This window comes from Larus michahellis, chromosome 7, assembly GCF_964199755.1.
Source record: "Larus michahellis chromosome 7, bLarMic1.1, whole genome shotgun sequence".
NCBI classification, from domain to species: Eukaryota; Metazoa; Chordata; class Aves; order Charadriiformes; family Laridae; genus Larus; species Larus michahellis.
The window spans coordinates 53,066,050-53,091,160 of record NC_133902.1 but is presented as its reverse complement, the minus strand read 5'-3'; the positions used below and the strand labels follow the sequence as shown (position 1 = coordinate 53,091,160).

At 38.8% G+C, this 25,111-nt stretch overlaps 1 protein-coding gene across 3 annotated transcripts; it reads right to left on the bottom strand.

Annotated features, from left to right (window-relative positions):
• Positions 1–613: 613 nt before the first annotated feature.
• On the bottom strand, positions 614–24,348 carry RAB3GAP1 (RAB3 GTPase activating protein catalytic subunit 1). Of its 3 annotated transcripts, XM_074596055.1 has the most exons (25): positions 24,292–24,348; positions 24,141–24,196; positions 23,229–23,304; positions 21,717–21,849; positions 21,406–21,484; positions 20,636–20,755; positions 19,877–20,042; positions 18,968–19,067; positions 16,846–16,927; positions 15,953–16,021; positions 15,119–15,192; positions 14,298–14,390; positions 12,938–13,107; positions 12,516–12,614; positions 11,950–12,122; positions 10,867–10,921; positions 10,229–10,585; positions 9,006–9,143; positions 7,161–7,388; positions 6,533–6,629; positions 6,340–6,443; positions 6,115–6,230; positions 4,746–4,848; positions 3,190–3,210; positions 614–1,856 (listed from the first exon to the last, which is right to left on the bottom strand). In XM_074596055.1, exons 1-25 carry the CDS (start codon positions 24,307–24,309, stop codon positions 1,614–1,616), a joined length of 2,970 nt encoding a protein of 989 aa, XP_074452156.1. In that variant the 5' UTR covers positions 24,310–24,348; the 3' UTR covers positions 614–1,613. The 3 variants fall into 3 exon arrangements, 2 of the variants coding, with proteins under 2 accessions (XP_074452156.1, XP_074452157.1); XR_012588503.1 differs by lacking the exon at positions 3,190–3,210 and having other exon boundaries at positions 6,546–6,629; XM_074596056.1 differs by lacking the exon at positions 3,190–3,210.
• Positions 24,349–25,111: the final 763 nt, after the last annotated feature.

Below are 25,111 nucleotides of genomic sequence, written 5' to 3'. Positions count from 1 at the left end.
TTAAAGGCATCAGCTCTTCAGCCTAAGAACAGCTCTTAACTAACTGAGGGATTTGCAAGTTTATACAGCCTTTACGAGAAGACACACTTCAATATAAAATTTTGTGAAGACAGCATGTCAGGAGAGGAGGAAACTACGAGTATCAGGGAAGATACTTAAGTTAAAGATTACTTATTCAGTAATTATTTCTTTTAAAGGACCTAGGCAGTTAAACAGCAGCTAAGTTAGTCTTTTTTTATCAGAGGAACTTGCCTCAGGTAAAATGCAAACAGCCTGGAGAACAAGTTCTGTCACAAAATTTTCTCTGAAGAAAATTAACGCTTCTTTATCCTGAAAATTGTATTTCTACTTGATACAGCTTTATCTGAGGGAAGCACTATCACCCCTGGCCCCTCCAAGAAGTTTTAGGGTAACACCTGGGCCCCTGCTATCTGATACAGAACTTAACTTTCTATATCTATGTAGTCAGAATCATAAACGATGCTTTTCCTGGGTCAAACCATGCAAGGATGACATTTAAAAAGTGTTTTGACAAAACCATTGCTAGTACCTGAGGAAGTCAGAAAGCCAATAATAAGTTCAGATTCACTGAATAATGTCAACAATACCGTAGCTCTTTTTACATTTTATTTTGTAAAGTAACGCTGATCTTTTGCTGCTTCTCACTAAAACCCACAAAGATGACTGTAAAAGCAACATTGGCACGTACAGGTCGTAGTGTTCGCATGAATACCCAGTGGGGTTAGTTTACAGCAGGCGATAGAATTGTTTCACCGAATCAGACCAAAGCCCCAGTATGCATTCAAATGCTCTCTGTAAATACCAGCAAGCTGCTTACGGTGAAACACCTCTGTACACGTCATTTACACACAGCTTTGGCCCTTGCATGCAGGGAAGGATATGAAGTCTCCAAAACCGTCAACAATCCACTTAAGGCTATCAGGCTTACCCTCCAGTTACAGCCCCAAATTCTTTGTTTCTGTTTGGCGGAAGCGTTCAACATAAGATCCTTTTGGATAACTGCTGCAAATGCTAGGAAAGTTTAGCATGAACTAGAATGTACTGTATACTCTAAATAAAACCAAGGATGTATTAGAAGTATTTGCAACTTAGCAATTAATAAAAAAATACTGGGCTAAATAGTTATGATTGGCAATAAATACAAATTATTGTTTGCACATCAATTTAAGTAGGCTACTGTCACTTGATAAAGTCTGATTAAGTACTTTCATTGAAGACTTTGATTAAGCACATTCTGCATGAATTTCAACATGAAGCATTTGCACACAGCCCATTCATGTCTGTTATTAAACAAGCTAATCAAAAAAAAAAAAATAATAATGTGCTCCCTTTGGACAGAGAGGAGATCGCTAAACTTCCTTCCCCAAAGATCCGATTAAAATTACTCGTGGAGCCAAACCTCCAAGTTGGAGTTGCTACAGGCATCCATCTCAGCTGCCAGTTCAGCTCTCCACTGGGAATATGACACTCCGTCACTAATGACAATCATATTCTCTCTTTGCCACAAGCCAGTCAATCTGTGTTAACTTCCCCAAAGGAAAATGAATAGCATGCTACTTGTGGAGACACACAAGATAATGCAGCTGGTTACATCAGAAGAACGTTGTATCTGCTGAAAAGGCACCTGCGAGCCGAAAGTCTTCCTTGGTCAGCACGCTGTACATGCGCTGGGGCAAGGGCTTGGAGTAAGGAGCCGGGCGGGGGACAGTTGTGCGCAAAATCACCTCGCGACCTGTGGGTGGTGGGAAATCAGAAACGGCCCCTGCGTTGAGTCTTCGTTCCTCTGACGAACCCGATCTCCTCAATTCTTCATCAAGTGGAGGCACTGCAGAGACCTTAAATAAGAGCAGAGGTATAATGGCAGGGCAAGCTGTTTCTTAAGATTAGGATTCAGAAAATATTTCTTAAGAGGAACAGAGGAAGATTAGAAATGGTAAACACATCAAAAGGCTTCATGTGTACACAGAGCAAGACACTAATGGGATGTCAAGAAATAAGCTGTGCACAATCAAATGGAGGAACCTTCAGTGTGGATGGTGAAGCTCAGCCTAGATTAAGCTCCTGATTTTCTGGCTGTGTGAAGCGAGGGCTTTGAGCAGACGAAATGCCCTTTGCAAACAGGGCTCTCCTCTCAGCTCGCCTGGCCCTCAAGGCCAAGCCAGCCTCCTTTCACAAATAACCAGGACCACTACTGGAGCCTTCACAAAAAGTCACCTGCCTTTTCAAACTCAAAATACTAACCCGATACATGCTTTTCATGGCCAGAGTCTTGCCGAAATGACATTGCAGAGCAAGGGAGATGCCGTGCAATCTCCATCGATGCTCACTGCCTCAAAGCCAGTAAGCAGCAACACTAAAATCTGCATACTGGAAGAAGGGCTGGCACGCACCACTCAGCCCCCTAAGCATTCCCTAATTACATATATATACACACCCCAGTACCCTAATAGGGTCCTAATTTAAGTGTACACAACTCAAGCTGTGGCAGAACCCACCAGACAACCCTCATGGCCCCACTCAGCTGCCCCACTGCTCCCACCCCTCTTCCCCAGATGCTCCCCAGGAGCGCGGACCTGCCACCACTTGTCTCCACAGCCTGTGCCACAGAAGAAGTCAGCAGGGACAAGTTCCGCTTGTTCCCACAAAAGCAGTTCTAGGAAACCAACAGAGAGGGAGCTCCCTGTGCTCCTTCACACAGTTACCCCAGTTCTTCCCCAAACCTCTCTGTATCTGTCCAAAACGTTCAGCGGTGTCAGTAAGTTCTGGTACCCAGGACTGACATTCAGGTACTGTCCATCCCTACCTAACCCCCCAAACGCCTGGCTGTTCAATACACAAAACACAGTGATGGCAACACAGAAGAATACAAAGGCAAGGCCACATATTTCAGCATCAGAAAGCATTAATATTCCCTTTAAGAAGTGGGTTTTGTTTGATTTGGTTTGGTTTTTGTTTTTATAAAGATTTCTCTCTCTTTTCATGACCCGTTAGGCTCTAAAAATAAAGTCAGTGAACGAGGAAAAACCATTCTGGAAACACAAAATTGTTTTTATGCTTAATATGTGAACAGATTAAAACTAAATCAGGCTGCTGTACTCTATCTACCAAAAGGTTCAAGTCTATGCAGCTAGGGAAGATGAGTGGGAAACGAGGGACAAAGTTGGTTACCTCATCAGAAGATTCAGTCAGCTTGGAAAGGGATGAGAAAAGAACCAGTGATGAAGACAGAAACAAAGGCAAGTCAGAGGTGACTTACAAGAGCTTAGAAGGAGACTGTAGGTTTAAGAGACATCATGCACTCTACTCCCAAGAACATGCATTTATATCATAAATCTTCCTGAGAAAGTTTGAGAATATAACAACACATTTTACACAACTCGGAGAGGAGTCCAGGTTCAAAAAGTAACAAACAAGGGAGTCAATTCAACTTCTATTAACCGAACAGCTTGCGACTGAAGTAATTCATGGCAGATAAACAGCAAGGTAGCTCCTGTCCCACTAAGAAGTCTTAATTAACAGTGACCAGCTCCTAGCGGGAAGTGTCTGTAACCTACTTTTAGTTACTGATGTTTCAAAACAAACAAGACCCTAGAAGTTTACATACATCTTTATTGAACATTAACCCTAGAAACTCTCACTCAGCTTTAAAAACATAACTACTCGATATTAAAAAGGCAAGGGCACAACCTCAGGCTTTACAGGAAAGTCTGTAAGTAAGGCTGCTTGACACGTTGAGATTTGCAAGCAGATTTTCCCTAGAGACTAGAAGGACAAAATAAGTGTTCTGGTTTTCATTTCCCAGAATAACCATGGTCTGTTTTCAGAATGGTCCTTTTTATGCCGAGATGCAAAATACAGATTATTATAAAAGCATCCATAGCTTAAAATTGTTTAATACCCAATCACAACATTTTTATAGCAATGATTTCCGAATGGGATTTCAGGCTCCAAGATGCCTGCAGTACCATGCTACCTTGTTATTACCACCGTAGTTAAGTTCTAGTTAGATAATTTGATGCTATGAACGGGTGTCGTTCTGACAGAAAGCAAAGGCTGACTGCAGTCTAAAAAGCCTGGAAATCAATACTTTAAGGCTAATTATTACAAAGACTGCTTAAGAGAAAAAGGGAATATTTATACCAATACAGACTGGGGAAGGGTTTCCAGAAAATACATACAACACCAGCAATAAGTAGACTGAATGTAGAGTTGTACTGGAAAAGAACTGAAACTCTTCCTAAACACACTAGTTTCCACAGCAGAAATCTCAAGTATTTCAAGTATAAGCCTCAGTCCAAAAAGTTACTCTTCATGAAGTATTTAATATTATGATGCGTTTTTCTACATTCCTATGTGAAACAATCAACACACTTGACTGTTCTTGCTGTGATGTTGCACATACTGTGTAATTTGACTGAAGCAGAAATTTGTGCCGTAACAGTGTTACTGATGTTACCGTCTGAAGTAAATCAAACATTAACGGCACCTCTATCTACCCAGCTGGCTTTAATTGTTTGACATCCCAGGTCATTTACTCTTCTTTCATTTTGCAAGTTTCTGTTATTGCCAAAATCATGTTGAACCTCACAAAGAAAAACTTCAAGCACATTTATGACGATACATGCATATATGCAGACAAAATAAACTGGCATCATATGATAATTCATTGTCTTATATTGCTTAAATTAGAATTGTCTGCAAAGCAATCAAGAGCTTGTTCTTACCCTCTGAGCATTCACGAACAGTTTGTGAATAATGCTACCAGCAGGTCCTCTTCCTGCACCAATAACTGACACCTCTGGCTGGTCCAGGAGACAGTTTACGAATCTGGTGGTACAAATTATTGAAAAGGAAAAAGGAATGTTTAATTCTCAGCTGTATCTAGTTTGCTAATCTAAAAACAGAATTGTTTCCTGTGATGAGGTCTTCTCCTCCCATCATCTGCACAGAGCAAGAACTGGCAGACACCCTCAGGAGTTCTCTGTTCTAAAAGTTTAAGGAAAACACCCTGACATTTTCAGCATCCCACTCAAATGCCGTCATCACCTTTTCATCCCTTTACTCCTTTCCCTCAACCCTAAAGACTAACGCCCCCTAAGCCTTCAGTTGTTCCCTCCTACCTTGTTGCTTTCTTTCATGCAAATACAAGCAGCCGTTCTTTTAAGATAATGTAGGTCAAAACTAAGCTGGACACAGCAGCTTCCCACGTGAGGTCAGGAAAGGCAGGATTATACAGCTCCTTGCATTGCAACTCCAGCAGCAGGGCCAATTAACACCCAGGTTGCAATTCAGCCTCTGCAAGGATTACTTCTCTCAAATAACTATAAATGGAACCCAGGCTCCTAATGCAGATGTATAAATTCAACATGAAAAGCCTTCACGGTGTCAGCCACAAAGAGGAAGTAACAACATGACAATTTTTTTGAGCACCAATGTATTGCTTTGGTCAGACATCACTCCTCTGAGCTGCCAACATGTACTACAAAGTGTCATCTCTCTCTCTCGGCACAGCAGCAAGAAGTTAACGTGTTGGGTTTTTTTAATGCTACGTATTAGTCACCTTAAGCAATACGTAAATAATCTGACAGCAGGTAGCGAAGCAGTGAAACATGGCTTGTCACTTGTCATTCATACAGTTCCGCAGTAACATGTTTCAAATTAGTAAGGAGACTAGAATAAGAAAATCTAACTTTGGGGGTGGAGGGGTGGGGGGTATTTCATTCCACATTAGTTATAGAAAATACTAAATTCCTAGTCCTTTCTAATCTTACCTCTATTGTAACAAAATTCATCAAATATACCTTTTACATACAAGAAAAAATAAATTAAATCCATTAAATCTGTATCACATGTTTTCAAAGAGATGGTTACTTAGAGGAGCATTTAGGGTACCCACATACAACATCTCTAGGTAGCCTAGGGACAGGGACACCTAATGTTTATAGCTACTAAATGATTCCTTAGTATTTCTGTATTATAACCATTTCCATTTGTCATAAATTTTGACACTGCAAAAAAAAAGGGCATCAGAGGAAAAACAAAACAATGGGGGGGGGAGGGCAGCTGAACAAGAAAACAAAAAAAATCCGTCACCTTTGTAGATCTTCTTTCTCCTCCTTATTTTCACATTTCTCTACCCCAAATTTTGCTTTCAGAGACCTGGCCCTAGCAATGATAGCTTCCACACTCATAATCTGAGCAATGATTTCCTGCAAGAGTTTAATAAAAATTAAAATTAAAAAGATGTTCTTTTAGCACTCCCATGAACAGTGTAAAAATCTATGAAGTTTTCAGCTCCGGACAGTGTAATTGTCTTACTTCCATCTTCTTGTCCTCTGGATTTGGGAATCGTAGAACTTTACTGGAATGGGATATTATCTGCTTAATAATCTTCTTAACTGAAGATATATCTTCTAGTGCTTCTATGAGGAGGAAAAGAAAAGAAGAAGGTGTAATTATTGCATTCATGTTCACCCTAAAAAAACTTAATAATTTATTAAACATTATTTACCTTCCTCCTTTACCTTGAGTACAGCTGCATGGATGATGCAAGGCAATAGATGCCTTGCAAGGTCAGCTGGTTTCTGAACTGCAAGGTAATGAAGCACCTATAACATTAGAAAATTTAATATGACATTAGAAAATTTAATATGTTAGTGATCAAAACTACTTCCCAAAGATAAGGTTAACTACGAAAGATGAGTACCTAACATTGAAGAATTCACAAGAATGGAGCACTGTTGTAAGACAGGACTCAATAGGTAGTTCTGCATGAATCCTCAGTGATTGCTTACAGTCCCAACAGGTTAGAATGAAACTAAAAATAATTATGTTTTAGGAACACTTTAGTTTCCTAACACATACACGCAAATAAAAATCTGTTTTATTTACTAATAATGGAAAGAAGTACTTCAGTAATACAGCTTGTGAAGTTACATCCCACACACTGATTATTTTAGATACTTCAAACGCACTGTTGTACGGCAGCAAGAGTTTCTGATTAACTCTAAGCCACATACAAAACAGTTTAATAACTCCGAGAATATTTATGCGTTAATATTTAAATCTTGCAGGAGGAAGAAGAAAGGCCTGCTGTAAACATTACAGATCAGACTATCATTAGCCCCAGAGCTTTTCACCTTCTCTGCCTCTCTAGTGTCATCGAAGAGTCTCTTCTGTCTCCGGGCTGGGACTGGTTTTGCTGTCTCCCAGGCTTCTACCCACATGTTGCTTGGAATCTTCATTCGGGCACTCAGCTCGCCCTTAATTACTATATTCCCCTTCTCATCAACCACTTCCTCTTCAATGTAATCCCGAGGGGAGTACCATCTCACAAAATCCTCCAGACAACAGCCAGGATTAGCTGCCTAGAATGAAGAGGAGATGAAAATTGTGCCTGAAAACATGATAATCTGGGTAGGAAGGCAATACAGTTTAGTGGGTAGAGCACAGGCTAGGAGCCAAAACTCAGGGAATTCTGTTCACAGTCACCAAACTGTACACTAGGGAAGAGACCTGGGAGGGTGAGGGAATAGAGTGTAAACCAAGTCAAAGGCAAGGGGTAAAACCCACACCATCAACAACAACAAAGAAACCTTCTTATTGCTCCAAAACCAGTACATTCATAGTTACTTCAGGAAAGCTCAAAATTATACCATTAAGTCAAGCTTCTATCTGGTACCCAATACATGCAATTTTCAGTAGGTTTTTTTTGGTTTTTTTTTTTGTTTTTTTTTTTTAAACGTATAAACTTATACCATTAAAGACTTAGACGAAAAACAGCCCAAGCCTAAAAGAATCACTGGGCTGCATAAATATGCTTTCAGCACTGACTTTCCATCTTCTAACACTCCGGTAACAAAATTCACCTTTTCTTCTTCCTTTCAAAAGGAACTTAAAAAAAACACGCTCCAAAAAAGCCCTTCATTTTTCATTGATGCCATGTCAACACAAATACATGCATAGGTCTATTCAATGTGCCTATCAAGAGTGCACTTCCACTTCAAATTACAGCTCTATATTCTCATTTTAAGTTTTTAGATCACTTGCACCATAGAAATAAAACTGCTACATATATCTAATATGATATGAGTCACTGCTAATAAACTGATATTAGTATGTTGCAATCTTACTCTACAGTACATCTGTATCCTTTTACTACAAGCATTGCAATAATTTAAAAAAAAAAATCCATATATAACTATTTCTTGACAGAATCTTCAATCTTTTTAGAGTTTTGAGATCCTTTGATGACAGTTGCATATGTGCTCTTAACTCCCTCTGCAGAGCTCAGAAAAGAAATGCAACAAATTACCCAAACCCACAGCTAGTCTGGTCCCAATTCGATGAACAGCTGTATAGGACTTCTAAATAGTGATAACTTACCCTTCCTACTAAAGTACAGAACATCTTCAACTATACATAAAAATTATGTCCGCCTCCCCAGAGTCCAAATACAGAATTGTGAACATGTCAATAGATTTTTCTTTACACCACCCTTTACATTTTATCTGTTTGGAGTCCGGTTAAAGGTGCATTTTACAGAGCTAGACATAGTGGAAAGTACAGGTAAGAGAGACACTAAACAAGAACTACAAGGCAGTGGGAGGGAGACACATGTCATTTTGATTCAGGACTTTGATGCTCAGTTTTCTTCTGACATCATTTTGTATGGACTTGTCCGAGTTTTAATTCCCAATTTATCAACTGTATGTTTTGTGGGCTTTTTCCCTTCCCACAGACATTGTGCAAATTTCCTGGAACGTTACAGCATAATAGACTGGACAGTCACAGGTTTTTGAAGTGTTCCAGAATTTTTATCAATAGGGTTTTATTTTCAACTTTAAACTATTTCGTAACAGTTTTATGGAGGAAAAAATAATGAACAACTTGTCAGAAAAACCTTCAGAATTGCTCAACACAAGCAAGAGGGATAGTTTAATTAAGAAGAAAGCAGTCTCACAGAATTTTTCAAGTAGTACTACCTTAAAAGACTCCATATCTGAGAGCAAACAGGCACTCTGCATGCGTGCCCGAAGATGAGCACCTTCTGCTGATGTCCCCAGTTTTGCCAGTACCTTAGACTGTTCTTCCAGCAAGTCTTCGGTCATGGGTGCTGGTTCCTGCAACATGGAAAAAGACAAGTTTACAAATAGCCTGTCCTAGACTTCTTCCTTAATAAGAAAGGAGGAGTGGAAAGTTCCCTGACACCAAAAGTTCATTCTACTCTATTTGTACTCAAATGAAATAATGACAACCATTAGCCTAAAGCTGTGCATCTGAAGAAGACGCTAATGAAAAGAAACTAAAAAGAAAACAACTTGAGAATGATGTAATAATATAAGGATATGTTGTTAAAATGCCAAAATCCAGATGAAGCCCAGGACATATTTGACTGATACTATTTTGTTGAGATGGAGGAAGATCCACCTAAAGCGATGTGGAATTTTTGCCATTGATACTATCAGCCCATAATTAATCGACATTTTGCCTGACTACACTCTGCTCATACCTTTCACCCACGCAAAGCAAATCCATTAAAAATAATTTCTCTCAAGTGAATGAAAAATACTGTATTATTCATGCATAGCTGATTTCAAATTACTTCCTCTAACACCACTGCTTCCTGTTTCACCCCTATTCACCCTACAAGAAAGTCTGTGTCAGGTAATATTTCTGGTAGTTTGATGATAAAACCTGCTTTAGATAATGGTACCAAAACCTGATGGCTATGGCCATTTAGATGAATTGAGAAATGTTTTTTATTTTTAAAAAAGAAAAAAATGTAGCAGCAAAACTGATCCAGTACTCTGGCCAGTCAGCTAGAAATCTTCATGGTGGAAGGCTCCTACTCTAGAGGAAAGAAAGTAAGGAGGGGATGGAAGATGCCTCAAGAGCTGAAAATAAAAAGAAACCCAAATGTAAAGGTCAGCAAGACAGCTTAACTCTTGTTTAAAAAAATGTGTTTTGAGTGAAATTTGGTACGGAGACCCATTCTCAAATAAAACAAAGAGCATGTGAGATTTCAGTTTAACAGCCTCATCAAGTTTTAAAAACGGAAAACAAAGTCTTACGCCAAAACCACTTAGCAATTTTAACAATGGATAAGGCCACAACCTGCAAACTACACACAGTTTCACAGTTCTAGGTATGAGCCATATTGCATTAGATCCGTATTGCACATCTGGCTCAGCTCTTGCTACCCAACCTGTGTTATTGGGATGTAGAGAGGCTCTCCTGGATGCAGCAGCGTCAGCTTTCCGTGCGGATGCAGACGACCTTCTGGTTTTAAGTTTACAGGCTCTTTGTTGCCTTCTTTTGCTCCTCCTTTCTTTCCATTTTCCTGACCATTTCCTTTAAGATCTTCTGTGTCACTTAGACATTCAAAAAATTCCTCTTCGCTGTCACTCCATGATTCCCAAGACTTGCCAACTTCTTTTTCCTTATCAGCGTTATCTCCAGAATGGTCTGCTCCTTTGCCAGTATCACCAGGTGAACGATCGGACACGCTCCCCCTTTTCCCCTCATCTCTTGCTTTCTTTCTTTCTATGCAACAATTTAGCATCTAACAAGTTCAAGGGAAAAAAAATTGTTTAGAAATTACTTCTCTTACGGAAACAATGTCACAGAAAAACTTGGAGATTCCCCAAAAATCTCTTATAATTCTAAAAGATAATAAATTCCATTGAACTTGTGGCTATAACAAAGATTTTCCCAAGAAATGAAGACCAGACCCAATAATACAAGCATAACTAAATCTACAAAAACAATATATTTACCTAATAATTGCTATAATTTTGACAGTTTCCTTAGGAGAAAAATCATTCTTAAATTTGGGATATTTACCTGAAGTTTCTGATGCAGTAAACAGCATCTCAGATCTGGAGGGCCATTAGCTAATCTAACAAAAGGTAGAAGTGTAACCATTATCAATTATAAAGTTGAATCTTTCACACACATGTGATCTTAAATTATATGAAATCCAAAAGAGGGGCAAATATCCACATTGAACCCACCCCCACCTTTTCAACTATGCAGCTTTTCTACGGTCTCAGAAGACAAGCTAGTGACTGAACAGACACAGAAGTAAAGCTACATTTATTTCCTAGAGGTCATTTCTGAAGCGCACAGGTCATTCCCACTAGTACAAAACAGACACACCCTGTATTTCTTGGTCAGTTTTCCATTTGGATGCTAAAAGGGTAACTGTCTTCAAATAAAACTTCAGCACCTTTGACTTTACTTTAAAACCGCAATGATATAGTAGAGTCATCTCTGTATATTTCAGGCTCCATTTTTTTTGGTTAGTGTAACCATTTGAAAGTACAACCTGGCAAATAAACAGCCAGTCCATCCCATTAAAAAAAGGATATATTTTTGTTCTACATTGATATCTCATCTTGACAGAACCCTTCATTTGGTCTGCAACAAACTCTGCTGCAGCAGACATGACCTGGAAGGGCTGGAATACTTGAGACAGCATTAGCTGCCTGAAAAAGCTACTTCACCAGGAGGAACACGGAACAGCTCCCTTAGAAAAGTGGCAAAACCCCATTACAATGCAAAGGTGTTTCTCACTATATCAGCTCCTTCATTTTCATCAAATGATAAAGTGGAAGCCAACCATTTGCATAAGCTTCCGCCCCCCGCACCCTCACTCACACAGCAGAGTGCTCAAACTTGAGCTTCCTCCAAACATCTTGAAGTTTTCAAAGGAGGGCACAGACACTTTTCCCTACTGCCTATCATTTCTTGCTCTAAGGAAGTAGGGTAAAAAAAAAAAAAAAAAAAATAGAGGACAGCATTTGCAATTTAAAAAAGAAAACCCAACAAACAGTATGTTTCAAAGTCATAGTGAACTCACTCTGTTCCTGAAACAAAGAACATTTTCTATGACAAAGCAACGAAAAAAAAAAAAAAATCTCTTACCCTGGAACAAGGTAGTTGTTCTCCCATCTGTAGCGCATTTCTAACACAAATTCTTGCCAAAGATGTGCCACTCCTTTTACTCCTCCATGGTAGAAGTTTATCATACAAAGACATAAAGCTAGTTTGTACGTCAGACTATCAGAAGGAGCAGATTTAAACTGACTGAAGAGATTCTATGTAAGAAACAAAAGAAAGCAGGAAATACAGGAACAATGACTTTTTTTTTTTTTTTACAATCCATACGATCTCTTTACTGTCTGATAATACAAGTGACTAAACAATATTTTAAGCCTGTAAGTATAAGCTACAAAAAATGTCAGCCTTTGAAAGAAAAAAAAATTAGAAGGAAAAATCTAAACAAACCAAACCAAAAAAACCACAAACAAACAAAAAAAAAACCCAAAACCCAAAATAATCACTATTTCTACATGGAGATTCCACAAAGGTAATTTCATCTTTCCAAAAATGATCTATTACAAGACATAGGGCAACTACAGTGAAGTCGGTCTGAGCACACACTCAAAACTTCTTTCTCTCTCTCCTGAGTGTCAGTCAGGAAAACTTACATAATCTTCATTCTCTGGCGGAGGATTGTTTCCTGCTGGAGTGCTAGTTCTGGTTTCAAATCCATCTGCGAGTTTGTCAGCAGCATCAGGAAATAAGAACTTCAAGAAACAAAAACAAAATCCAAACTTGTTTCTTCCTGATTTTCCCACTTTCTCCCTAAAGCTACTGCTGCTTACGTACCAGCAATCCCTATAATTAAAACTGTTAGCAGAATTCAGAGTTCATTTTCATTCTACGTATATTGCAGATACTTGTAACAACTTAGGCTATTTCAAAAAGCTGATAAATGCAATTCAAATAATGGAACTGACATCAGAGATCTTTATTTATAATTCTGCCATAAACTATAACCCAAATGCATCCGTGGAAGCGTGAAATACATGTTTTATACGCATTTAACATGCGCAGAGAGCTCACTTACCAAAAGAATAGTGTTCAGAACTTCATTGTTTAGAGGTGATTCATCTATACCTCTGTGTTTGCGAATTTTTTTCTTTGCACTGTGAACCATATTTGTGACTGACAATTTATGGATTGGGACTGGTGCTGGCTCTGTGAGCTTCGATAAAGCATGGGTAATATCAGCAACCTCTATAAAGTATAATAAAAATCATTAAAACAAACCCAAAAAAACCCACAAGACCATCTCTTAAAAAAGTTCACCTGTCATATTCAGTCTGTTTATCTTCTATTGATTTTTAACACCCTGTTAACCAAAGCTACAACCCTGTGCTCTCAAGTTCCACACATTATATTGTTCTTAGCCACAAAGAAAGCAGCAGAACCAGGTCACGAAGGAGTCAGACTGTCCTTGATTTATTTTACTGAATGAAGTTTAGACTGGGTTGGCTACAGATAGTGCCTGCCACCTACTGTAGCAGTACTGCATATGTGCAGACAATTACACGCAGAGTATCAGCAAAAAGCCTGCTGACAAGCCAGTATTTAAATGCTGTTTATACATGAAACCAACAAACACACTGTAGGTCACAAAGACTGTTCAAGCATATGCTAGAGCTTTAGATAAGCCTTAAATAAACCCAGTATTAATCACTATACGTATGACGTTACACGGTGTAAGCACAATTCTGTTCTAGAGTCCTTGGGTAAACTCCCCAAATCAAAATATTTTTTCCAGAGTTGTTGCTGGTGAACTTTAGAACCTCTCTTAGAATGAAATTAATTAATATTGTTAAAAAAAGGGCAGACAAATGTAAGTGAGTACTTACCAGCAGCCTGAAAAACCTCATCTTGGCAAACATTTCAAGAAAATTAGAGATAAGAAGGGCTAAACAGACTGTATGTCAAGCACTAAGAGTAATACACACCCTACTCGGTCTAAGACCGTAAGCTAACTAGTAAGCTCCTTCAAAACTTAGGCCAAGTATAACCAAAGAAAATACATTGATATGGGCCATATTTGGAGGGAAGAAAAGGTGACAAGAGGCAGGAAAGAAGCAAAGCCCCTCAAACTGATTAAAGACTCTTTAAACTGGCTGTTAAAATATGCACTACATGGTACTTCAAAAAGCAGAAAAAAGTGGAAAAAATACAAAAATACAGAGAAAGGTGCAGACAAATCTGGTTTATCTTTTGCTCAAAACCAACTCTTGTACACACTAATCAAATTTTAAACTCTCATTTTCCAGTGGAAAAAACACAACTATAACAGAGGCAATTGTCCTCTGAGACTTTGGGACCAGAAAAATTCTTAGAAGTATTACAGAAAATGCCTAACAATTAAAATCAAGTAACACAAATCATCAAGATTTTAGTTTTACCTTTTCCTTCCTCTTCAAATGCAGATCTTCCAAGTATCTCATCAGTTGACTCCTTCCGACGGCAAAGCTTGAAGAATTCAGCAAGAAAGTCACCTATAAGAGAAACAAAGTTTCTAAACAACTACTTAATTAAAATCTCATGGAATGCTAAGCTAACCCTCAAAGTGATTCCTAAGGGACAGTAGATTTTATCTTTTCGTCTGAAAGAACATGATAATTTATTCTGAAGCACAAATATCTTTAAACCACATAATTAAAAAGGCTTAGGAAAACGCACATCTAGACAGCTATCAGCCACCTCTCCAGAGCACAGTTCTGCATGCAGTTTAATCCACTTCTTCACCCAGAACAACATGAAACTTATGCAGCATGCTAATTTTTTTTAGTTTTGGAGCCCTTTTTCCCACAAGCTAAAGGTGAGGATGGACAATAGTACAGCTCTCCAGGCATACCAATCCTGCCTGTCAGACATTCATTCAACTAAGGAAACGGAAATATGCAGAAAGCACTTAATAAAATTTAAAGATTCTAGGAAATCTAAATTTTCACAGAACACACACGATAAATGCTCATTCTCTGAAACCTGGTGAAGTAAGAACAGCAATGAAGTTCATGGTACACAGGGGCAGAATAACCTACAACAGAAACTTTTGGTTTTGCAAAGCTCGTGTTCTTGAAAAAGAAGCCCAAAATACTGTCCACTCAAAAAAATAAGGGGAGTGAGGAAACAGAAGTCATCAGGTAATCAACAATTCAATCCTAACTTCACAATTTACAAGCTTAAAAGCCGTAAGAGAAGACAGGGAATTCTAATGTCTTACCCAATAGACACTGAGGGTTATCTGCTTTTCTGACTCTCACGGACCACTGGGGTGCTTGAATAGGATCCAGGTCACTTAAAAAAAAAAAAAAAAAAAAAACAAAAAAAACCCAACACAACCAACAAACAACAACAACAAGCGTCGTGCTGTCACCATAAGTTCACAAGTGAAGAGTATCAAATTCTCAATAAATGTAATGTCATAGCCAGTTAGGCCATGCACACTGTAATATACACCACATTACATAGAAGAACATGACAAACACTCTAAAATGCAAGCAGGAGTCCCTGTTCTCATGTACATACATAACGTTAATAAGAAACAAATGAGAACAACTCAGTTACAACTAAATTGTCTTCTTTTAAAAGTGTAGTAATGTTGAAAACTCATTTCTGTATTAATTTAAACAATAAACCATTTTTTTTTTCGTCTTTCTTAAGTATCAGAATAGACTGTTCTTGCTTTTTAGGAGGCATAGCAGAAATCCAGGATGATAATTTTTGGGAGAAGGATGTTAATCAGTTAATTCTTTTTGCTTTCCATGTTCCAAGAAATATGCAATACACAAAACTTATAAATCTAGCATGAGAATATGCCCAAAAATGAAGGTGTGTGTTCTGTTGAGATTATGATAAAATAGTATTTTCTCACACAGAAATGCATTTCAAAAGGTGTTTTCACAAATGAGATGTTCTATCTACTGACCTCAGCATTCCTCAAAATGGGTTCTCTTTCACACAAAGTCGTGCACAACATTTTAGATGTCACTAAAAATGCAGTAGTTAACAAATAAAGTGCACTTCTAGATAGTTGCTATTCAGACAAAATACTTACGAATAAACATCATTGTCGACAATTATACCTTCCGTTAGATGAGGCCATGTGGTAGCTAAATGAAGCTCACTGAAACAAAAGATTTAAATCTTTCAGTGCTAATAGAAAGTGTTCTCTCTATCGTAGTTAAGATCTTGAAAGATATTTATGATAGCATATATTGAAGTCCCTTTATGTATTTTGCAGCTACATCCAGAAACACGCATGTTTTCCCATGAGTTTTCTTGCTGCATACATTCTATTGGTTATTCTACAGCATGTCACCCAGTATCACACTGAACTTCACTAGTGCCTGGCATAGAAAACTCTCACGACTCCTCTCTACAAAGGGAGAGATTGTGCATTGTAATCTAGGTATCCAGGTACAGAGGAAAGAACAAGTGTCCTGAATTGCCTAGAGCACTAAACACTGTCTAATACATTAAAATGATTCCTAGATTTGCTGAGTGGTGATGGGGTGTTCAGAAGAGGTCATAGAGAGATGGTAATAATTCAGTTTACCCGACCCTCTCAATCCAAGTCTTCTACTAATGTCAAACAAAAGATGAGAGTGAGTCCAAACCCTAAATGAAGGCACACCATTTTTAAAGTTTATCCCCAGTTAAGGTATATTTCAACATGATAGTTTCAGAGACAAAAGGAGTATTCCAGAAATTTATGGTGAAAGATTTATGAGCTAGAACTCTGAATATCATTAGACAATTTTGTAAACGGTCTTATTTGCTATTAAACCATTACTTTTCATAGATGTTTTTTTATGTACTTGAATAATTAAATCACCTGTTAGGCACACATTAAGTGACAGGCAGGCAAAGCTAAGATTTGAAATAACATACCTTTAAGTCCACCATTAAAGAAGTTATAAAACATAGTTTTCTGAACTCTTATCTTACCTAATAGGATCCTCGCAGGCACCAAATGGTAACTTCCCAAACTCAAGGCCTCCGACTTCTCCCCCAACTAGAGCATCTATATCTGAAGACAGATCAATACATTTTCCATACAGAATTTATGGAGTATTTTAAGAAGCATATCATCTTAATTTCACATTAAAAAGACTGTAGCACGTAGGATGACCAGAGAATAGCTGAGCAGCTAAGATGACAAAGCTACGAAAACGCAATCCTAGCATACAGTCAAAGTAATTGTTCCCAGAAGAAACTGGGAAGTAATCATGCAACAGAACATTCAAAAAGACAGATAAAATTCTTGTAGTTCATGTTGAGGGAAGGTTAGCAATAGCAATAAAGGCAGCCTTAAAGATTCAATGTTGACACAAGAAAAAACAGACACGAATTTGCCGTAAGAATATTTAGGCAGGAAATCAGTTCCAAGCAGAAAAAGAAGACTCCAGAAGAGCAACTCTGCAGAGTGAAAAACGAACTACTTTTAAAAGGTTGAAAGTTTTATGAAAAGAGTGATATGTTACATCTCCTACAATTAAAGACTTAACCCAATGATGTGGGAGATTTCTTGTAATCCCAGGTAGTTAAAGATGTCCCCCAGCATCCTCAGCCACTTCCCATGTTATATTCTTCAAATATATAAACCACAACCAGACAGCCTTCACTGAACAAAAATGTAAATGGGTAATAATGTATTGTAATAATGTATTGTAATGCCATTATAATAATGCTATTACAGCATCTGATCCTGGTTTTAAATGCATCTGGAAAACTGTTTACATACAAGGTATTAGAATAGAAAGTATTTGGATAACTTAATTACATAATTTCTTCAGAGAAGTAAAAAAGACATTTAAATTCTTCGGCTTTATTTGAGAAGAGCTAATTAATTGAGGGTAATAAAGTACAGATCCACTTCTTCACAATGAACATAAAACCACAACTTCACATAGCAACAGCACTAAAAATGATGTCGTCCATCTCCAGTTTCTGCAATGCGCTATGCCACTAGCTCCCTTAACCAGAATCCTCTGAAAGAGTAGAATTTATTCAAACTGCTCAAATCAAGACATATGGTCAGAGTGGTACAACTCATTCATCACAAAGCAGGGATCCTAACTTACTAAATAATTATAGCAAGGCAGAGAGAGACTACAGAAGACATTGACTTCTGTGTCTGCAGAATTAATAAAAAATACAACCTACAGAACTGGCTTCCCAAGTTCTTTAGGTAAACTTGGTTTACCTACAAAGAGTTACATCAGTTAAAACAGCACTGATTTTTTCTAACCCTTAAGAGCAGGATTCTCTTTAAACATATTTTCAACATTCCTTAGGTACAAAGCACACAGGATCCACTTCACTACAGACTTCAAAAAAGTTTTTATTTTTTTTTCCCTTTTTTAAAAGCAAAGGGAGCCAAACAATTAGGTAGCCAGACCAAGATCACACAGGTTCTGTCCCTCTAAGTGTGCCCTAAATACTTAAACCTTGTTACATAAAACTACTACCAAGCCAAGAATAGAACTCGGGCATTTTAATTGTTCCACCACCTTGTGCCTAAAATACCACATCACTAATGAAATGTATGTTAAGAAGGAACTAACATCTACCTTTTTCCTATAGATTTGTCTGCCTTTGATCCAAGAGAAGTTTATCATTTATTTTCTGATGCTACCTATATATAAATAGGTCTGTTAAAAACAAATTTCCTGGGAAGTATTAGCACCTACTAGAACCTGAATCCAAAAGCTTCCCTATGGAATTCAGGGCAGAATTCTTTACAGATCCACAGCCAGTCGTCCTTTTCTCTGCAAACAGATACTACCATTTTAGAAGTGTAACTATCTCTCTTAAACACTATTAAAAAAGCATATTTCTAGGCATAGCCCTAATCAAAACACCTGTCACCATCATAAGCCACAGACATGATTTCAGAGCAGCTTTAAGCTTGCTAGCCTCTCACAGGGCATGGGATGGTACTCAGTTCTAACTGAAGCCTTTCCTATGCAGCAAATGTTTTAATTCTTCTGGCAAGACACACAATCATTTGCTTTAGCATTGACTGTTGATCTTAAAACAAGTTATTCTGAGGACACAAGTCTCCTACCTGGTGGCTGCTGTGGCCAGAAATACTGCTGCCAGTCTTGAAGCACATATGTAAGCCGAATAGCCATGTTAACCGGAGGCAGCGGTGTTAAAGGGCATCCCTTGAAAATATTAGAGAAAAAAATTTACGTAAAGAGTACGTCCTCTCAAACACCCCAGACCCTGAACAGAACTTAGTTATGATAGCTTGTAAAAGAGATAATTTTACCAGAACTGCAACATCCCAAGAATTACCAGCAAAGCCACTGCTCAACAAGCCACTCACAGATAAAAGTAAGCACATAAGCTTTCTAAAAATGCACAAGGCATTCATATGATCCATTTAACTGGTCACTCAGAAGTAACTCTGACCCAGAATGCATTAGGTTTTCATTAAGGATTTTTTTTTCCTCGGCGTTTTGATGAGATTACTGACTACCAGTATTAGTTGTGAAGTGTTGCAGCCAGCCATGCCACCCCATAAAACCAGCAGTCCACTCCTCACTTTCCATCATGTTGTTCTTCACCCTTAACTCAGCTCTGGGGAGCTACAAAGTATCAGAATAAAAACGCACCTCAACCACCCTCTCTCTTTTTAAACAGCAAAATAGAGTTTGTTTTGGGGAGGGGGAAGAGAGGGTTGTTACAAGGAGACTGTAAAACAGACACATTCTTTCACATCCAGTGGAAAATAAAAATGGATGAAGGTGGTAACACTCAGGAACAAAACCCAATTCTCACTCTTCATCGTTAGATACTGGCAATATCTGGAAAAAGACTTTGTTGGTATCAGCAGTGATACAACTCCTCCTTACCTCATCCTTACAAAAAAAAAATAAAAATCCCTAGAAGACAGAAGTGAATCTACAAGCAACCAGGCAATAAAAATAATTATTCTTAATATCAGTTATATACATTCAGATGTACTTACAATCTTGGATTTGAAGATATCCAGTAATCCTGACAAATGAATATACTGATTTGGCACTTTGCGAAGATGAACCATTTCAAAGTCCGTTCGAACTCCTGGACCCTGACATTCTCCAACATACATTCGTCGCCATTTATGATGTATTTGCACAAATAGTGGTATCTGACTATAAAACATGAATATTTCAGATTATCTAAAATGTCATCCTGTCTTGTACCCTTTAAAACTAGCTAAATATTTTAACATAATTTCAAAAGAATTTCATATTCTTTAGAATACATTTTGTCCCAGCAGAACAGAGTTTTAAAACGCTTAACAGGAGTCAAAGAAAAATACTGTTAATTTCACCATTAAATGGAACATCTAACAAATTGTCATGTCATAAGCATAGCCCTATCCATGACTTAAGTTGCCTAACTTTCTAATATTCCTCAAAAATATTTAAACTGAAAGTTAATGATACCACACACAGGGAAGAAATCCTCTTCCAAAAGTTAAGTTTTGCATACCACTTATTCCAACAACTTCTAGCAGCTTTAAAAGCCTTTGAGGTTTTTAAACAATAATGAATATAAACAACACATTGAATCAATCTTTTTAAAGTTTCCATGGGAAATTTTCTTATTTAAATCTTTCTGTAACAATATTATGGTGCAAATTCTGAATGTATTTTGCTATCAATTTAATACTTTTCCTCGCAATAGCGGTATGCTAGAGTTTCACCTGGACATGTAAAAAAAGGTTTACGCTTTCACCTACCAGCCAGTGTTCCCCAATGCAATGGAAATGGAACTCAGCAAAAGGTTACATTTGGATTCACTAAGAACCGCATCATTATTTGCAGCTGGAGCAATAACCACAAACTCACGTAAGCCATACCTTAAGAAAGAGAGGAAAAAAGAGCACATTCCCATTTTTTTAGCAAATCAGCTGAAACGCAGAATTTTTAGAAATAATGTAACCTGAATAACCTAGTTGTCACAAACAGACTACGCAATCCGTTATTTTGATGAGTACCTCTTTCAGATAGATCAAGAACAGAGTGGGTGTGAAGTGCTGCAGATTCTCAAAACACAAACTACTGGAGCTTCACAGCATTCAAAAAAGGTACTCAAAATAATATGAAGACTTCCAGGTCTACCATCCTGTAACTATTATACATAAAAACAATCTCTCTACAACAATGCTATAATGTGCTCGTGATCTGCATTACTAACAATGTGGTGGTTGTTGTTTCTTAAGGTGCTGCAGCTTTCCTTTTTAAGAATGCATATAAATATTACAAATATAAAAGCTTGGTTAATCTACCCAATTCAGAAAAAAATATTGTGGGTGGGGAAAAAAAAGTAAAGGTAGGCCCACCATGTTATGCTTTGTTTGCACTCCTTTCCTGTGTCCAGTACAAAGAATCATCTTACTTAAGCTGTAACTCTTTATGGAAAAAAAAAAAAAATTGTGATTGTGCCAGCATCACAGATTTTTCAGTTGCTATGCTTATTTGTATTAAAGACAAGAGGCAGCATACGTACCATCTTACCAGACAGTGAGCTCTAGGAGGAAAGTCGTTGTTCATGCACAGCAAGTCCTGCATAGGCAGAGGAAGGGCATCTGTCAAAAAAAATTACATAAGAACATCAACATCCATTCAGCCGACTTACAAGTTACTTACATTAGCAATTTGTTGAACACAAAGCATATTAAAAGCAGAAATGTCAGCTCACACCCATCAGATGCCAGAAAAATTCACACCAAAGCAACACATTCGCAACACTGTGAATTCCACATTCTGAAATTGTCTTTTCTCATATCCTTACAGGCATGTAAGAGAACTGTAAGCTACCTTCTACCAGTTCTTCTTTTCCATCTTTGTCACTGCGTTCTTGTACAAGATAGTGATGGGTAATTGAGAATCTGAAGTCTGCAAATGAAATTTCATCTGATTTCTCTTCCCATGCTCCTGTGGTGTATACACCCTGCATATGAAAGGAGATACTATTTGATTGCATAAATTTAAGTTAACATTCATAAGCTTTAAAAAGTAAACTGCCTACGTGATGTGCAATAATTATTCATTTTTTCCTACTGCTAAATATTTATTCTTGGTTTCATTTCAATAAAACAATTCTCAAAGCACTCCGTTATAAAGGTAGCTGAATGCAAAAATCCCTGTTGCCGATAATCATGCCCATTTCAAGGTCCAGTTATCCCCAAGAAGTCTTCAGAATTACATGGCAATAAAGAGACAGATACATCCTCTCACATGCAACTATGCCTCTTAAGCGTATGCACCCTCAGCTTAGCCCAAAGACAGAAGTTTCCCAGTTGGGGTTTTATCCATATCTACACCATTCTACACAAATACTACTTTAATATTAATTTCGAAGATGCTTTCACTGATAAATGATTTTTTTATCTATAATTTGCAAAACTTCTGTGTGTAAGGATAATTAATTTTTTTAAACAAAAATAGAGCATAGGAAAGTTGCTAAGAAAAAGTCTACATCATTGTATAGAATTGTTTGCTGCTACTAAAAGAAAGCAATTTGGACAACCCTTTGATACATAAAGGGTGTCTTCTCACCAGAAATCAAGGAGAGAGGTCTGATCTAGAAAAGAAGTCATGTAGGAATACACTGACAGCTAAGGCTGAAAACTAGTTAATTAGATAACGTAAGTTTTTGTTCTGAATAGTCTGTACCCTGCCTAAAATTAAGAATCATAAAACTCCTCTGGAAACACAGCTGCCATTCAATCCAGAACAGCTGAATTTATTCGCAGTAGCATGCAGAAGAGCTTAGCAATTTCCTCTGCATTTTACAGGACTGAGAAAGCACTACAAAGGCTCTAATTAGACTTTGAAAAAAAATCTCTCCAATCTGCGAAACATACTGAGTCACAAGTAGTACTAAGCAAACCTCAACCATAAGTATGTGAGGCGTGATGAAGGCACAAGGCAGGGCAAAAAAACTACTTCAGAATTTAGAACAGCTTCAACCATCTTCCCAGACTCAAAACTGTGAATAGAAGAAATCAGCAGGCCCTATATGAAGATACAACTTTAACAGGGACATAGCTTGTTTGACAGACAGTCCACCAATAAACTTTCAGAGACTGTTTGTCAAATGGCCACTTTTACAAGTGAAATTCCCCTACACAAATCATTATCTGCCACACCTAAGAAAACAGCAATACATGTAATATACACGCATATTACTAGACATAAGAAGAGCATCAGCATCCATTCAGCTGACCTACAATTTACTTATATTAGCATTTATTAATATTATTTAATATTAATATTTATTTAATATTATATTAAATTCTAAAAGAAAATTCAGAAGAAGTAACTGACCTTTTCTAGAGGTTTGCCTGAAGAAATCCCAATAAGTTTCCAGTCATTCAATACTTCTTCTACTTTTGAAATAAATCTATTGGGAGGGGAAAAGACATTAATACATGTTGAACAGTAAACGCGTATTACAATTCAGCTCCCTAAAAGCACGCAGGATGTTGTCCTACTACGGAATTCCTTAAAAAAAACCAAAGAACAAACAAACAATGAAAAAAAACCCAACCCCCCAACAAAAACAGAACAATTGCTTCCTTGTACAAATAAAATGGTCCTCCCGTGTTTACATTTCAGATGACAGTGACTTTTAGCAACTGCTATGAGCATGCTTTGAGTAATTATAGAATCTCACCTTTTTCTGGTATTGCAGTGTATTAGTTTTAACACATGCTCCTGTTCCACTGTTCACAGATAAATACGTATTTGACACAAAATTATAAACTAAACTCAGATTAAAAATGCAGTGCTTAAAATCTTTGTCACCTTCTGTCACAGACATTGTCATTTTAAAAAAATAATACACAAGAGCATTCTTCACATTAAGTTTTCTTGTACGTTGTTCTAGGAACTTTTAAAGGCTTCAGCTACGATATGCCTATTTTAATAATCAGGCAACTACTTAAAAAAAAAAGAAAGAAGTAAGCCTTCTAGATGTTTATTCTAATCCCTTTGCAAATAGACATTAAACCAGACCTTTCGCTAAGTTGGGAAACAGCTTGACTAGATCCTCTTACCCAGCTCATCACTTGCGGCCTGAGCCTCCGCCGCAGGGACGCGCCGGTAAGGCCGGGACAGCCGGGACCGGGCTCCGGCTGCCCCCGGGAACCGGCTCCCCACATCGCGGGGGCTCGGCCGTGGCCGCCCCGGCCCGCTCCTGTTGAGGGGAGCCGGACCGGCGGCGGCGGCACCACCTACCTCTCCCACTCGGAGGCGGTGGTGAAGTCCGTGATCTCAAACACCTCCGACTCGGGCTGCGGGGAGAGAGCGGGAGAAGCAGTGAGCAGGGGGACAGCCGCGACCGCGGCGCCGGCAGAGAGCGCAGGGCAGGAAAAGGGGAGACACTCACTTCGCTGTCCGCCGCCATCTTGCGCCACTACCGGGACACCCCGCCACCGCAGAGGCTGACGGGAAATCGGCGGAGGGCGGGGCGGGCCGCCTCACGAGGCCGCCTCACGAACCCGCCTCACGAACCCGCCTCACGGACTGCACAGGCCGGGCTCCTCTGACAAAGCCTCTGCGTCCCCCCGGGCGGTGATCCCCGCACTCCTCCGTGGGAGGGGGCAGCCGGGCGGCTGAAGTGCCTCACGGGCGCGGCCGAGAAGGCGCCGGCTGGGGCGGACACCTCACGGTGGTGAGAAACTGAGGCGTCGGATGGTCCGAGAGGCCCTCCAGCTCCGTCAGGGACAGCCCCAGAGCGTAAACGAAGTGCCTTGCCGGCTGGTGTCGCAGCTTGTCACCGGTCGTGACGGATACCTGCAAACGTATGAGAAATACAGAATCATAGAATGGTTCGGGTTGGAAAGGACCTTAAAGATCATCCAGTTCCAACCCCCTGCCCCGGGCAGAGACACCTCCCACGAGACCAGGCTGCTCAAAGCCCCGTCCAGCCTGGCCTTGAACACCTCCAGGGATGGGGCAGCCACAGCTTCTCTGGGCAACCTGTTCCAGTGCCTCACCACCCTCACAGTAAAGAATTTCTTCCTAATATCTAATCTAAATCTCCCCTCTTCAGTTTAAAGCCCTTATCCCTTGTCCTGTCACTACATGCTCTTGTAAAAAGTCCCTCCCTGTCTTTCCTATAGGCCCCTTCAGATACTGAAAGGCTGCTATAAGGTCTCCTTGGAGCCTTCTCCAGGCTGAACAGCCGCAACTCTCTCAGCCTGACC